Source organism: Ipomoea triloba, chromosome 3 (genome assembly GCF_003576645.1).
Source record: "Ipomoea triloba cultivar NCNSP0323 chromosome 3, ASM357664v1".
NCBI classification, from domain to species: Eukaryota; Viridiplantae; Streptophyta; class Magnoliopsida; order Solanales; family Convolvulaceae; genus Ipomoea; species Ipomoea triloba.
The window spans coordinates 23,293,914-23,306,969 of record NC_044918.1 but is presented as its reverse complement, the minus strand read 5'-3'; the positions used below and the strand labels follow the sequence as shown (position 1 = coordinate 23,306,969).

Below are 13,056 nucleotides of genomic sequence, written 5' to 3'. Positions count from 1 at the left end.
TATATTTATATATCATATATGTATACATTAACTTACTCATGATCATTTTCTATAAAACTGTTACAGTGATTGAACCAGCAGTATGAGTAGGTTAAAATTAATTGAGAAGAGTTGCAGAAATATCATTCACAACATACCATCAAAAGTGATATCTGTTCAGCTAGTACAACATTCTCGGTATAAAAAAAATAGATATAAGGAGGTACAGCCCATTCTTTATGCATTCCTTTCTTTAGCAGTTTGATAAATCAGTGAATTAAATGTCTTACCTTGTCTAAACATACTTATATACTTGATGAAACATCAGCTAGAAGAAATTACCTCTTCTATTGCACCATGCTCAAGATCATCTCTATGAATTAATGACAGAAAAACAAATAAAATATGTCTAAGAAGATATTAAAATATGTTTAAAATAAGAAAAAAATAAAATATGTTCAAGATAATCTAATAATTAATGTAGGCCAGGATTTGAGCTTATGAGATTGGGTAGTTAAACAACTACCTCATTCTCCTTGGGTTTGAAGGTATTAAAGCATTGCTGTACAACATATACATCGCCCGTATTCACCCGTCATTAGTTCAAGAAACCTACGCAAAAGAATTGATGTAATGGTGAAGTCAACATCTAATTTTCAGTTTATTGATCAATGCCTGAACTATAGTTTAACTGTCAAAGAAAAACACACACGAAAATAAATAAACAACTACCTCATTCTCTTTTAGGAAATGCATGTTTGTCTGCATATCAAATTCTCATGATTATAGGCTAAATTGCACAGATTATAAATATAAATAAATCTAGCAAAAAAAAAAAAAAAAGAAACATAAATGCAAGCATGCTTCTTTAGATAGAAAACCCCTCTAGTATGTAAATAAACACAATAATATGTATGTGAAGCATACTTTTGTTAATAGTACTTGTAGCTTGTTATAAGAACACACACCTCTGCACCACCAATGCAAAAGGCTACCACCAAGTGTTCAAAGAACATTGAGATCCTCAAAATTTTGTACAACAAGATCAAGAAGCAGGATGCAATGACAACAAATAAGACTGCTGAAGTCATGTTTATATTCACCACACTGCTAGTATGAATAGGTCCTGTCTCTTGAATTTCATCTGAAGCATCCTACAAGAGAAAACAAACTGTCAACTTAAATATAAGACATGCCAAGAGATTTACTTCTCAAATTGGGAAATAGAAGGATAACCTTTATTCTTTAACAACTTCTTATGTTCTATTGCTGCTTCTCTAGCACTCCAAGCAGATCAATACGATGCACACAACACTGTACCAACAGCCATTAGCCCACTAGATGATGAGCTAACAAGTGTATCAAGACATACTTACAGTATACTGACAAAGTATCTTTTGATCTCCCATGATTTAATTAAGATTTTAGAACCACTCTTTGTCTTCCAATTGAAATGTATTGCTATGTTAGTACAACTTTTCACTAATCTCAATACCCCAATATCCATAGGGTCTGAGTTAGCTAAGGAGAATAAAATTGGCGTTGAGGAAACAATCCAGAGTGATAAACATTTAGGTGGCCTACTGGTGTGTTGCAGTTTAAATCAGTTCTTTCAACTCACATGAAATTGTCCGTAAACATTAAAAATGTAAATCTGAAAACAAGTATGAAATCTGATAGAAATTTAAAAAAAAATTAAAAAACCTGGGGAAAAAGAACAACTAGAAGTTTAGTAAAAAACAAGTAAAAATTTGATAAATAAATAAATAAAAAGAGTTAATTCCACCAATGGTCCTCCGACTTTGATGATTTTCCAAAATTAGTCCCCGACTTTTAATTTGGACACATTTGGTCCCTTGACTTTCACATTTTTTCCAATGTTAGTCCTAGCGTCCAATTTTGCATTTGATGAGATAAAATGAAGGGGCAAATTCGTCCCTTCACTTGTTTACTGTATAAGTCTTCGTATGTGTATGTCATATACGGTATATATTTACATCTATGCTTAGTGGAATTCAGAATCGCAGCATCGAAGCCCTAGAAATCTTACTCCTCTTCGTCGTTCCACATTGTCTACTGGAAAGCTCAGGCGATCATCATTCCCCTGGTGTTAGGCTTTGTTTGCTAACTGCTAATGCCTTCATCCATTTTCGAGATGTATAGCAGTGATTCCTCATCGTCTTCAAGAAGGCAAAATACATATACGGTGAGTTGGTTTCCATTCCGAATTGTCAATGTGGGCAACGGTTGAAGCTAAAAACATCTTGGACGAATAATAGTCCTGGTAGAAGGTATTGGGAATGCTCAAGGAAAAATGTGAGTGTTTAATTATTGTGAAATTTGTTTTCCAATTTAACGTTAAAGCAGTGGGAAGTATTTTATTTTTCAATTTCAAGAAAAAATGTGAGTGTTTAATTATTGTGAATTCTTTTTTCCAATTTAACGTTAAAGCAGTATATATTTACAGTTAAATTAATTGGAGTTAATTAAAGCAGTTTTCAATTTTGGATCTTTTTAAAATGCAATTATGTGCTTTTGGTGTAGGAAAGGCAAATGTGTGGTTTTGTTAGATGGTATGATCCTCCGATGTGCGCAAGATCAAAAAAAAATTATTCCTAGGCTATTGAAAAGGATCAATAGGAATGAAGAAGATATTGCAGGGTTGAAAACAAGGCTACAAGCTTCTGCAAATGTCCAAATAATTAATGGTGGACAGGGCAAGTGTATTAGGATATTCAGTGTCATTGCAGTATGTATTGTGCTATTTGTAGTTATAGTAGTGAAAGTACCTAGAGAGAACAAGGACTTTATGTTAGAAGGGTGAAGTTTAAGCTTAGAAACTGTAAGTTGCTTGTAATTGTGTATGCCAAGTTTGTCAATTAGAAAGTGCAAGTTTTTGCTACAATTATGTCAAGTAATTGTGTATGCCAATGTGCCATTACAAAGCAAAAACCAATGTGCCATTAGAAAGCAACATATAATCCTGCCATTACAAAGCAAAAACCAATGTGCCATTACAAAGCAACATATAATCCTGCCATTACAAAGCAAAAACCAATGTTCCATTACAAAGCAACATATAATCCTGCCATTACAAAGCAAAAACCAATGTGCCATTACAAAGCAACATATAATCCTGCCATTACAAAGAAAAATTCAATTGTGGCATTACAAAGCAAAATATAATCCTGCCATTACAAAGCAAAATTCAATTGTGGCATTACAAAGCAAAATCTAATTCTGCCAGCATAACATAATGAATTCCAAAATATAGTTATCATATGATGTCCAAAAAATAGTTACTACACAAAGCCAATTAGTCCAAATTGATTGGATCTTTGTCATTCCCTGAGAACTTAGACTTGAATGTGGTTGATGATCTTGTAGCGTACTTCCTCACAGGTTGTTTCTTCTTATTGAAATCCTTTGAGGCTGTTCTTTTTCTTGATATCTTGGGTACCATGCCTTGTTTCCCTTTAATCTTTTTTTCTTGTTCAACTGCGTAATAGAGTGATGGATTAGATGAACATCATAACACTGTTGTCCATACAATTAATGCAATGGACTAAAACTTACAGGGAACTTGTATGACTGGAATTTCAGAGTTGGTACTGAGTGAAGCTTCTACAAGATTGTTCTGAGTCTGAACTTCAATTTCATGCCAATGAGCATCCAAGATATCATCTGGTATCTCCCATAGATTATCCTCAATTTCAGGTTGAGAGATTATATCAGGTTCAACAGCAACTTGGACTTGGACAACAGCTTCATCACCAATCTGGGCAGCAGCAACAGGGACTTGGACAGCAGCTTCACCACCAATCTGGGCAGCAGCAACAGGGACTTGGACAACAGCTTCATCACCTATCTGGGCAGCCTGAGCAGGGGACTTGGACAGCAGCAGCACCAACCTGGACTCTTGCAGCACCTCTTGACCTGGCTCTTCTTCTCAACTGCAAAAAGATGATGGTGATTATGATTCTAATAACAAACAAAAAAAATTTTAAAAAAAAAAAACAGAATAGAAGTATCTAACCTGAGTGGCAAGCCTCACAGTAGGGAATTTAGGACATTTTCTGTTGTTATGGCCTACTTCATTACATTTTGTGCAATGTAAAACAACATGTCTCCTTGATAAATGCTGCCCATCATTACTGGTCTCACCCCTAGACTTCATCCTCAATTTTCTAGGTCTGCCAGGCCTTGCATTATATACAGGTGGCAGTGGAGGTTCTCTACTTGTGGTTGGCCAATCTTCATAACCTGACATTGGCTTTATACATCCCTCATATGTTTTCATGTATGTGGATATTAGGTAGCAAGAGTCCACATACTGCCAAATAGGACCTTTGCCATGTTTTATCCATATTGCACAGACTGCATGTGGGCAAGGGATTCCAGTGAGGTCCCATTTCCTACAAGAACAAACTCTTCTACCTAAGTCCACAGTGTACTGCCCAGAGTGTGTCCCTATGATCTCAAACAACATTGGAGCAGACTGATAACCAATTAATCCTCCTGCAAGCTTCTCAATCTCATCTATTTTTCTCACAATATTTGGACAAACAATACCAGTCCATTGGGCAGCCTGAGTTCTTGACTCAAATAACCTCAACATGATTTTTTTCCTAATTATCTCCAAACAATTGATAACAGGGCTTTCCCTAGCTTGCAGTATCATTGCATTGAATGACTCAGAAATGTTATTCACCAATATGTCACAGTTGGCAGTTCCAGTAAAGTGGGATCTAGACCACTCTGATGGGTGTTTATCACCAAGCCAAGCAAATGCCTCTTCATCTAGATTTCTTAACTCTTGCAGTGCTGTCCTAAAGCTATTGACTGTAGTGGCCCTAGCAGTTTTCCACAAGGCATCTTTTATTGTATTTGTAGTGAAACCAGCCACCCTCATATTATTGTGCAGATGTCTAACACAGAATCTATGCCTAACTGCTGGTAGCACAGTCTCAAAGGCTTGTATGAGACCCTTTTGCTTGTCTGATATCATTGTGAACTCACTTTGTACCATGGGATGAATTTGCAAGTCTGTCTTTAGCAATTCAAGAAACCAACTCCAAGAGTCCTTATTCTCATTCTCTACAATTGCATAAGCAATTGGGAATATACTTTCATTCCCATCTATTCCAACTGCTGTCAATAATTGGCCTCCAGTTTTACACTTTTAATTGACATCCATCTAGGCCAATTATTCTCCTACAGTGCTTAAACCCTTCCCTTGTAGCTTCCCAGCAAATGTACATCCTCAAAAATCATTCTTTTCCATCTTCTTTCAACTCACTCAACTTCACCTCATACTTACAGTTGGGATTAGTTCTATGTATCTCCATACAATAACTCCATATCCTATTGAAGTAGTCTGCTGCCTCATGTCTTATTTCACCTTTGGCTTTGACTAAAGCCCTCCATGCTTGCTTCTTGCTTAGTGTGTAGTGGTCATCAACACAAACCTTTTCTAAAAATGCATTTGTTTTCCAGTCCAAGTGCCCTTTAATCTGTTCTTTCCATCTTTTTGCAACAATGGTTGAATTAACCATAGAATTCTTCTTAGTCCTTACACAACCATTATGTTTATCAGCTAACACTGTTATCTTCCAACACTTATGATCTTTATCATACCTAAGAGTAAGTTTCCATGGACAACTCTCATGCTTGCACTTCACCACACACCTCACTTTGTCATTTTTTTCATACTTCATTTCCTTCCCCTCTTTGATTGCATAATTTGTTACAGCTTGTCTAAATTGCACCTTATCTTTAAATGTTAATCCTAATTCAAATTTACTTCTTTATTACTATTATTATTATTATTATTATTATTTTATTATTATTATTATTATTGTTGTTGTTGTTGTTGTTGTTGTTGTTGTTGTTGCTGCTGCTGTTGATATTATTGTTATTACTATTATTACTATTCTTATTATTATTCTTATTATTATTCTTATTACTATTATTACTATTACTATTATTATTAATATTATTTTTTTTTTAATCAAACATTATTCGGTTCGGTTTGATTTTTTACCAAACCGTTCAATTTGGTTTTTAACTGAACCGTTCAATTTACAAGAATCCCGAACCGTTTGGTTTTTTGATATATTACTAGTTCAGTTCGTTTTGATTCGATTCAGATAAACTGAATTGAATTGTCCACTTCTAGAAGAAAAAAAAAACTCGCAGTCACAAGTCGATGGTGTGCACTGAGAAAACCCTAAGAGTATAATATACAATTTATAAATTATATTAATATGTAATAAAATTAAAATTTTATAATTATAATTAAATTTTAAAAAGTTTCAGATGCGACGTAGCAGTTTCTATGCAATATTGCAATGGACTCGAGTTCATGTTCACAATTTTAGAACTCTATGTTCACAATTTTAGAACTCTATGTTCACAATTTTAGAACTCTATATTCACACTTTCATAACTCTATATTCATAATTTCATAACTTTATATTCAACAGTATAACACAATTTTTGAATCTATATAACAAAATTATGAATATAGAGTTCAAAAATTGTGAATATTGAGTAATGTAATTTTGTATATTGAGATCCAAAATTGTGAATATAAAATTCTAAAATTATTAATATATAATTATAAAATTATGAACATGGACCCGAGTCCATAGCATAATTTGCCGTGGACTAACTAGCCAAAAAAAAAAAAAAAAAAGCCCAACAATTCTAATGTAGATTCGTTCAACACAACCGATATTATTGGAGCTTAAGTAAATTTGGGCCACGCTAACACATGACTCACTTGATATTATTATCTTTCATGACTCACAGCATTTGCATTTCATAATCAACATTTATCAATAGTATTATTAGGTCATAATTCAATCCATTGAATCCTTAGCTTTGATTTTTTTTTGAATACTATTAACTCTATTACAATATAGTATTTCATACATACTTTCTCAACCTACTGAAGCATAACGAGCCAACGCCCCACAGCTTTTATTTATTTATTATTTTTTTCTTCTTGCAAAAGGTTTAATCTTGAACCCCAAAGTCCCTTACACCCGTCCACTTTGAACATAATCTTCACCCTGTTGCTACCGAGTTTCGAACATTAATTACGTCTCCCAAATCTTACTTGTTGAACCAGTGAGTTAAGCTTGTATGAAATTATTTATTTATTTTCTAATTATAGGGGCGGAGGTTCTGATTCTAAACCAATAATCAATTATTTGAACCATAAATTCCAAGAGACAATTAGAATGCCCCAAACTAGAGGACCATTTGATTTTATTTTGGAAGATATTAGAGTCATAGCTAAAGATTTATAAACATCCTGTGAATAGAGCTTTCTATTTACTTGCAAGGGACGCTTTATTCATAACTAATTGTATAGAATGGAGGTCTTCCCCTCCTTCCTTCTTTTCTAATATACTTTGTTCTGATCTATTTTAATGAAGTTCTAGTTGTATAAAATAAAAAATAAAAAAAAAAGAATATGTCGCTTCCAAAAAGCAGATTAACTATCCCCTCACCAAAAAAAAAAAAAAAAAAAAAGGACCGTAGTCCTATCAAGTGTTAGAAGCTTCTGCTAATTTCAAAAGAGTTAAACTACATTAACAGCCCTCTTATTGGGAAAATGGTTAGCAAAAACTCTTAAACAAATGCACAATGTTTTAGAAATTGTGGATATGTATGCGCTTTCCTTCTAAATATCAGCTATTGATTTACAGCACTAATCATCTCATTGTCACCCGTGCCGATTGGCTGCCTGCGAACAAACTGTCCCTTCACCCGTGGCCGCTGCTCTGCAAGTTTTTTCCTGCTCTCGTATCTTACCTATCAACACATCCCAAAAAAAAAAAAAAAAAAATCAATCTTTAGCTCATAAAAGTTTGTTTTGCACTGCAGCTATTATCAAAACCATCATGTTGGCCTGAAGCCAATAAAGGCTAAGGGGCGTTTAGTAAATAATTGTTAGCTGATTAGGTTAGTGGGTTTGACTAGTTGATAACATTAGTTGGTTATAGAAAAGTGTTTGGTAATTAACTTGTTAGCTGATAGCTATTACATGCAAAATGACTTTTTCAAAAAATTGATCAAAAAAGTTGAGCATCTTTTTGAATTTTAGCATTTTAAAACAATAAGCAGTTACAAAAAGCTAATTAATCAAATACTCATATTAATTGTTTAATCAAGTCAAACAACTAATAGTAATCTAAATAATCAAAATTGAACTAACTATGTTACCAAACAGAGTTAAGTCTAGCATCTAGTGGCGGAAGGATTGTTGGGCAGAAGCCGATAAAGAGGTTAAAGGGCAAATCCAGCCCTCAGGCCTCAGTGCATGCTTTTGCTACAAACTATAACTTTTAGCATAGTGGAAAACGTTTTATCCTGTACACATCATTCATCATATGAATGATAATAATGTGAAACTGTGAAAGGAAGAAACATGAAAGTTGAAACACTAGTTGAATTAATTACCTTCTTCTCGAAACATCTGTCTTTCCTCTTCAAGCGGAATTTGGTGAGAGCTGCTTCTCTTTGAGATGATCGTTGAGAGTTTCCGTCTTGAGCCAGGGAAACTTCTTCCTTCCTACACTCATCAGCTGTGGAAGGAATAGGATGAACTGGATTTGGGTCAAGGCCGGGAGGAGAATCTAGATTGCCAGAACCAGGGGAATCACTTGGAGATATCACAGGGCTGCTTGCACCCTCAAACCTCACACCAATAGGGATTGTTAATCCTCCGTGCTTCTGCGTCCCCTTGTTAACATATCTGCACATCCATATTCCTCATAATTAAGCAATTTCATAATACTGCCAAGGGTTTCATTAACAATGTTAAACATAGTGTATATATATATATATATATATATATATATATTAAACATGTCACTGTCAACTAAACTTTTTAGTAGAGTCAAGAAGTAACAATCTTTCTGTTGGGCAAAGACCAGTAAAGGGTCAAGTCCATCAATGGGTAGCTAGGGAATTGTTGGGCAGAGGCTGGTGAAGGCCAAGTCCAACACCATGCCTCTCGAAAATGTGATAGCGGTATAAGGAAAAAATGTTACATCTTTGCTATTAGCTATGGTTTTTGGCCTAGTCGCAAGAGCTTAATCTTATCAAATTAGTATTAGAGTCAGATCACAGATTCGAGGCCAAGTTCAGCACCATGCCTCTGGAAAATGTGATGGCCACTAACTTTTGACGTAGTGGTAAATGTTTTATCCTATGACTTCAATTTGGTATGTACAGAAAACTCACGGTGTAAAGGCTGATCCATCTGAGTGGTTTAATCTATGATTGTCTACAAATTGATTCAGCATGGAAGTAGGATGTGTTCTTGTCAAGGAAAGATCCAATTCGGGTGCAGCAGAATCAACCTGCTTGTTGGGACTAGTATTTGAACTTGGATTTATGTGATTGCAATTGAGGTAGTCATCAAATGCTCCAATTAAATCAATTCCCTGTTTGCAAGACTCTATATCTTCATCAGAGGCTTGATCAACTATAGGAATAGATCTGTCCCAATTTGGCTGTAAAAGATCCTGGATATGTTCTGTCATTTCTCTTTCAGTGTCTATATCTGGCTTTGAACAACAGCTCTGCACATGTCACACAATCTCAATCATCTTCATGTACAAGAATTTAATTGAAGCCAAGATATATATACATATAGGCTTGTGTTCAACCATTTTTAAGTGAGAACTTACGAATTATTGCATGAATGCACACAATCTAATATTCCAGATGCACAATACACAATACACAATATCTACCCTAGAATAGATTGTGTGCATTCGTTTTCAAAAAAAAAAAAATTGTGTGCATTCATGTAGTCAATTGCACACATTCATGCAAGTTCGTAGCTTCTCAGCTAAGGCATAGTTCTCATTTGATGTTGAATGTGTGTGTGTGTGTATATATATATGTGTGTGTGTGTGTATATATATGTGTGTGTGTGTGTGTGTGTGGCGGAAGTCAGTAAAGGGTCAAATTCAGCAATTGGTGGCTAGGGGGAAGTTTAGCACCCTGTCTCTAGAAAATATGATGGCAGTATATGAGGAAATAAAGTTGTGTCTTTGCTATGAGCTAAAACTTTTAACATAATGATAAGCGTTTGATCTTAAAAAGTGATATTAGAACCAAGTCATAATTCTCTAGGAGGGTAAAAAGACTTAGTAGTAAGCGCTTAATCCTAGCAATATGTTACCTGATCTTCACTTCCTTTCTCCCTGCATTCCCCATTAGAAATGTCATTATTTTCAACCATGGCTCCACTGCTCAACTGAGACAACAACATGACAGACATCACGAATTCCATCATATTATCAGTTAGGAGAAGTGGAGATGTATATATATATATATATATATATAGGATTTGAATCTATACTATACTCACTGCTTGTCTTCTCCAGACATGCTGCCACAGGTTTGTTAGTTCATTCTTCCTAATCGGCTTGACCAGAAAATCAGCTGCCCCTCTCAACATGCATCCATAAGCTGTACTAACCGAATCCTGGGAAGACATCACTGGACAACCAGGTTGACAGCATTAAGGTACGAGACTCAAAAATGTAAGTAAATGAGCAATCCTAAGTTGGGGTGTGGATGGCATACTTATTACAGGGATGTTTTTGCAGATTTGATGTTCCATGATTAAGGTGAGAAGGGCATATCCCGAGATTGATGGCAGATCAACTTCTGCCAAAATCAGGTCCACATTATGGGGCTTTTTTTTCAGCACCTCCCATGCCTTCAAACCATCACAAACTGCAGCAACTGCCAGAATACATACAAATGCTTAATTAACATTATCTCTTAACTCTGTAAATGTCTTCTTCTCTTTCATCTATCATTTATTTCAACAAAGGTAGAAAAACAAACCATTGAATGTATCAATTGATATAACACAATCCATTACAGACATCAACATCCTTAACCGAGAAAGAATTATAATTCCGTTAGAAAAAAATAAGGTGGGAATAATGTAGGAATTCAAATTATATTGGTGAGCAGAAATAGAATTACTAGAAATGGAAAGGGAATAAATGATATAATGTTGAAATATCTTTGTCTAAAATAATAATAATAATAATAATAATCAAGGATAATGTTGTTATTTTCTTCTTTCTTTTTCCTATTCATCCACCGTCATATAAATTTTAATTCTACAAAACAAAAAATTGCAATTACCTGAAATTATAATTTATTCTAACTAAACAATATAGTTATACTCCACAAAAAATTAAATTGTAATTGAATTACAACTCCATCCTACCAAATAGCTCACACCAATTCTTCCAAAGAATTAAATTCACTTCGGTCCCACAAGTATGTATTTTGATCTTATCCACAACTTTCAACTTGGATAGATATATGTGGTCCATGGAATTGAAAAAAAAAAAAAAAAAACAAAAACATATATTCAATTTCAATCCAGCCGTTAGCTACACCGTTAAACATGGATCTCAGTTGATCATTTGCGGCACTGTTCAATGTTCATGTTCTTCCACAAACTTGACTACTTGAGGTCACTGTCCATGGCCATAGTTTGCTGCAATACATATTCCTGTATATATACATACACACACGGACGTGTATTGTTCTTCAAAACTCAATGCTCTAAGCTTATAAACCGATACTAAAATTTTAGTTTTATTATTTATTTTTTGAAAGGTAGTTTTATTATTTATATTTATGTATGTATTATATTATGGCCGACAAGGAGCTAACTGGCAAATTATACCATGGATCACAGACCACTAAGGTCTACCTGCATTGTGGCCCCTGTTTAAAAAATAATTTTCAGATTTTATATCTGTAATTAATTAATTTTGTACTTTTAAACAAATTGAAGACACAAGTAATTACAAGCATATAAATTGTTAAATACAAGTACGGTAGACACATAACATGTTAACCAACATTATATGTGTCTGCAGTTAATTAACATATTTTGTACGTACAGTTAACAATTTATAGTTATTAAGTTATGTGTTTGTAATTACCGTGTTTTCACAATTACATGAATTGTGTTTTCAAAAAAAAAAACAATTATATGAATTGTTAATTATATGTATAAAATACATTAAATGCAGAAATATCATTTTTGGAACAAGATTCATAATGCAATATGACTTTAGGTAACTGGATTCAACGTAGAAGAAAATTATGAAAAGAGGAAGGTATATAGAGCAACCTTTGTAACCGCATTTCGTTAGAAGTGCACTAATGATGTGGCGAGTAGAATCGTCAGCTTCCACCAGCAAAACCCTCACCGCCATCTTCGCCAGAAACCTCTCCCACCTGAACACCGCCGCAGAGCCACCACTTTCGTCGTCCTTCTTCCTCTCTGCCTCAGCAGCTTCGTTCAACTCCATTCCCTCAAAAAACCTAGTACTTGTCGAAGAATATGTTCTCTCGCCAAGAAAAAGAGAAATGGCTTCAAAATGTAGTGTTTGTGTCTTTTCTCAATTCCTCCATTTAATTAGCACCACTAAACTAAACCCCATTTTTCCCACCTCAAGAAAATATCTCCAAAATGAGAGAGACCCATTGGGCAGCCATCCCACCATCTAATGAACCACCTTTTTCACTGTGTCCAATCTAATGGCTCCAAATCATTTCTGGTAATAATCTCTCACATTAGATACTCGTATAAAAGTAAGTGAGATATACAAAATATCTGCAAGTGTCATGTGGGTGGCCCAAATTGGCCACGTCGAATTGTTCCTTGCTCTCCATATAATCAAAAAGTTATGAGTCATTGGCCATTTTTTCCCCTTCTGGTAGGTGGCCACAATTATGACAAGTAAAAAGTAATGTCAAACCAGCAAGAAATAACATCCACTCAAACACCCAACCAATGGACAACTTCTGCACCTTTTTGAGTTGGGTCTTGCTCCTCTCAAAAACCATGTCTTTCCTTCATCTTCTCACCCTCTCTTAATTTTTCTTTTAAAATTTCATAATTTAAGACACTGAGTAGTGAGTAGAATGAAATTTTAGAAAATAAACTATAAAATTATTGTTAAAAATCTCACATATTTTAGAGGTAAGTGCATTTAAATATTATTTCGA

At 34.5% G+C, this 13,056-nt stretch overlaps 2 protein-coding genes across 3 annotated transcripts; both read right to left on the bottom strand.

The window, feature by feature from the left end:
- Positions 1-3,295: 3,295 nt before the first annotated feature.
- Positions 3,296-5,696, bottom strand: LOC116013086. Its single transcript, XM_031252745.1, has 4 exons — positions 5,300-5,696; positions 4,016-5,130; positions 3,556-3,856; positions 3,296-3,477 (listed from the first exon to the last, which is right to left on the bottom strand). Exons 1-4 carry the CDS (start codon positions 5,694-5,696, stop codon positions 3,296-3,298), a joined length of 1,995 nt encoding a protein of 664 aa, XP_031108605.1.
- A 1,844-nt stretch (positions 5,697-7,540) lies between these two features.
- Positions 7,541-12,584, bottom strand: LOC116012230 (two-component response regulator-like APRR5). 2 transcript variants are annotated; one of them, XM_031251728.1, is made up of 7 exons: positions 12,176-12,584; positions 10,594-10,755; positions 10,376-10,506; positions 10,187-10,261; positions 9,238-9,578; positions 8,452-8,746; positions 7,541-7,803 (listed from the first exon to the last, which is right to left on the bottom strand). In XM_031251728.1, the coding sequence occupies exons 1-7, from the start codon at positions 12,354-12,356 to the stop codon at positions 7,684-7,686; spliced, it is 1,305 nt and encodes a 434-aa protein (XP_031107588.1). In that variant the 5' UTR covers positions 12,357-12,584; the 3' UTR covers positions 7,541-7,683. The 2 variants fall into 2 exon arrangements, with proteins under 2 accessions (XP_031107588.1, XP_031107589.1); XM_031251729.1 differs by lacking the exon at positions 12,176-12,584 and adding an exon at positions 10,861-11,023.
- Between the last annotated feature and the right edge of the window lie 472 nt (positions 12,585-13,056).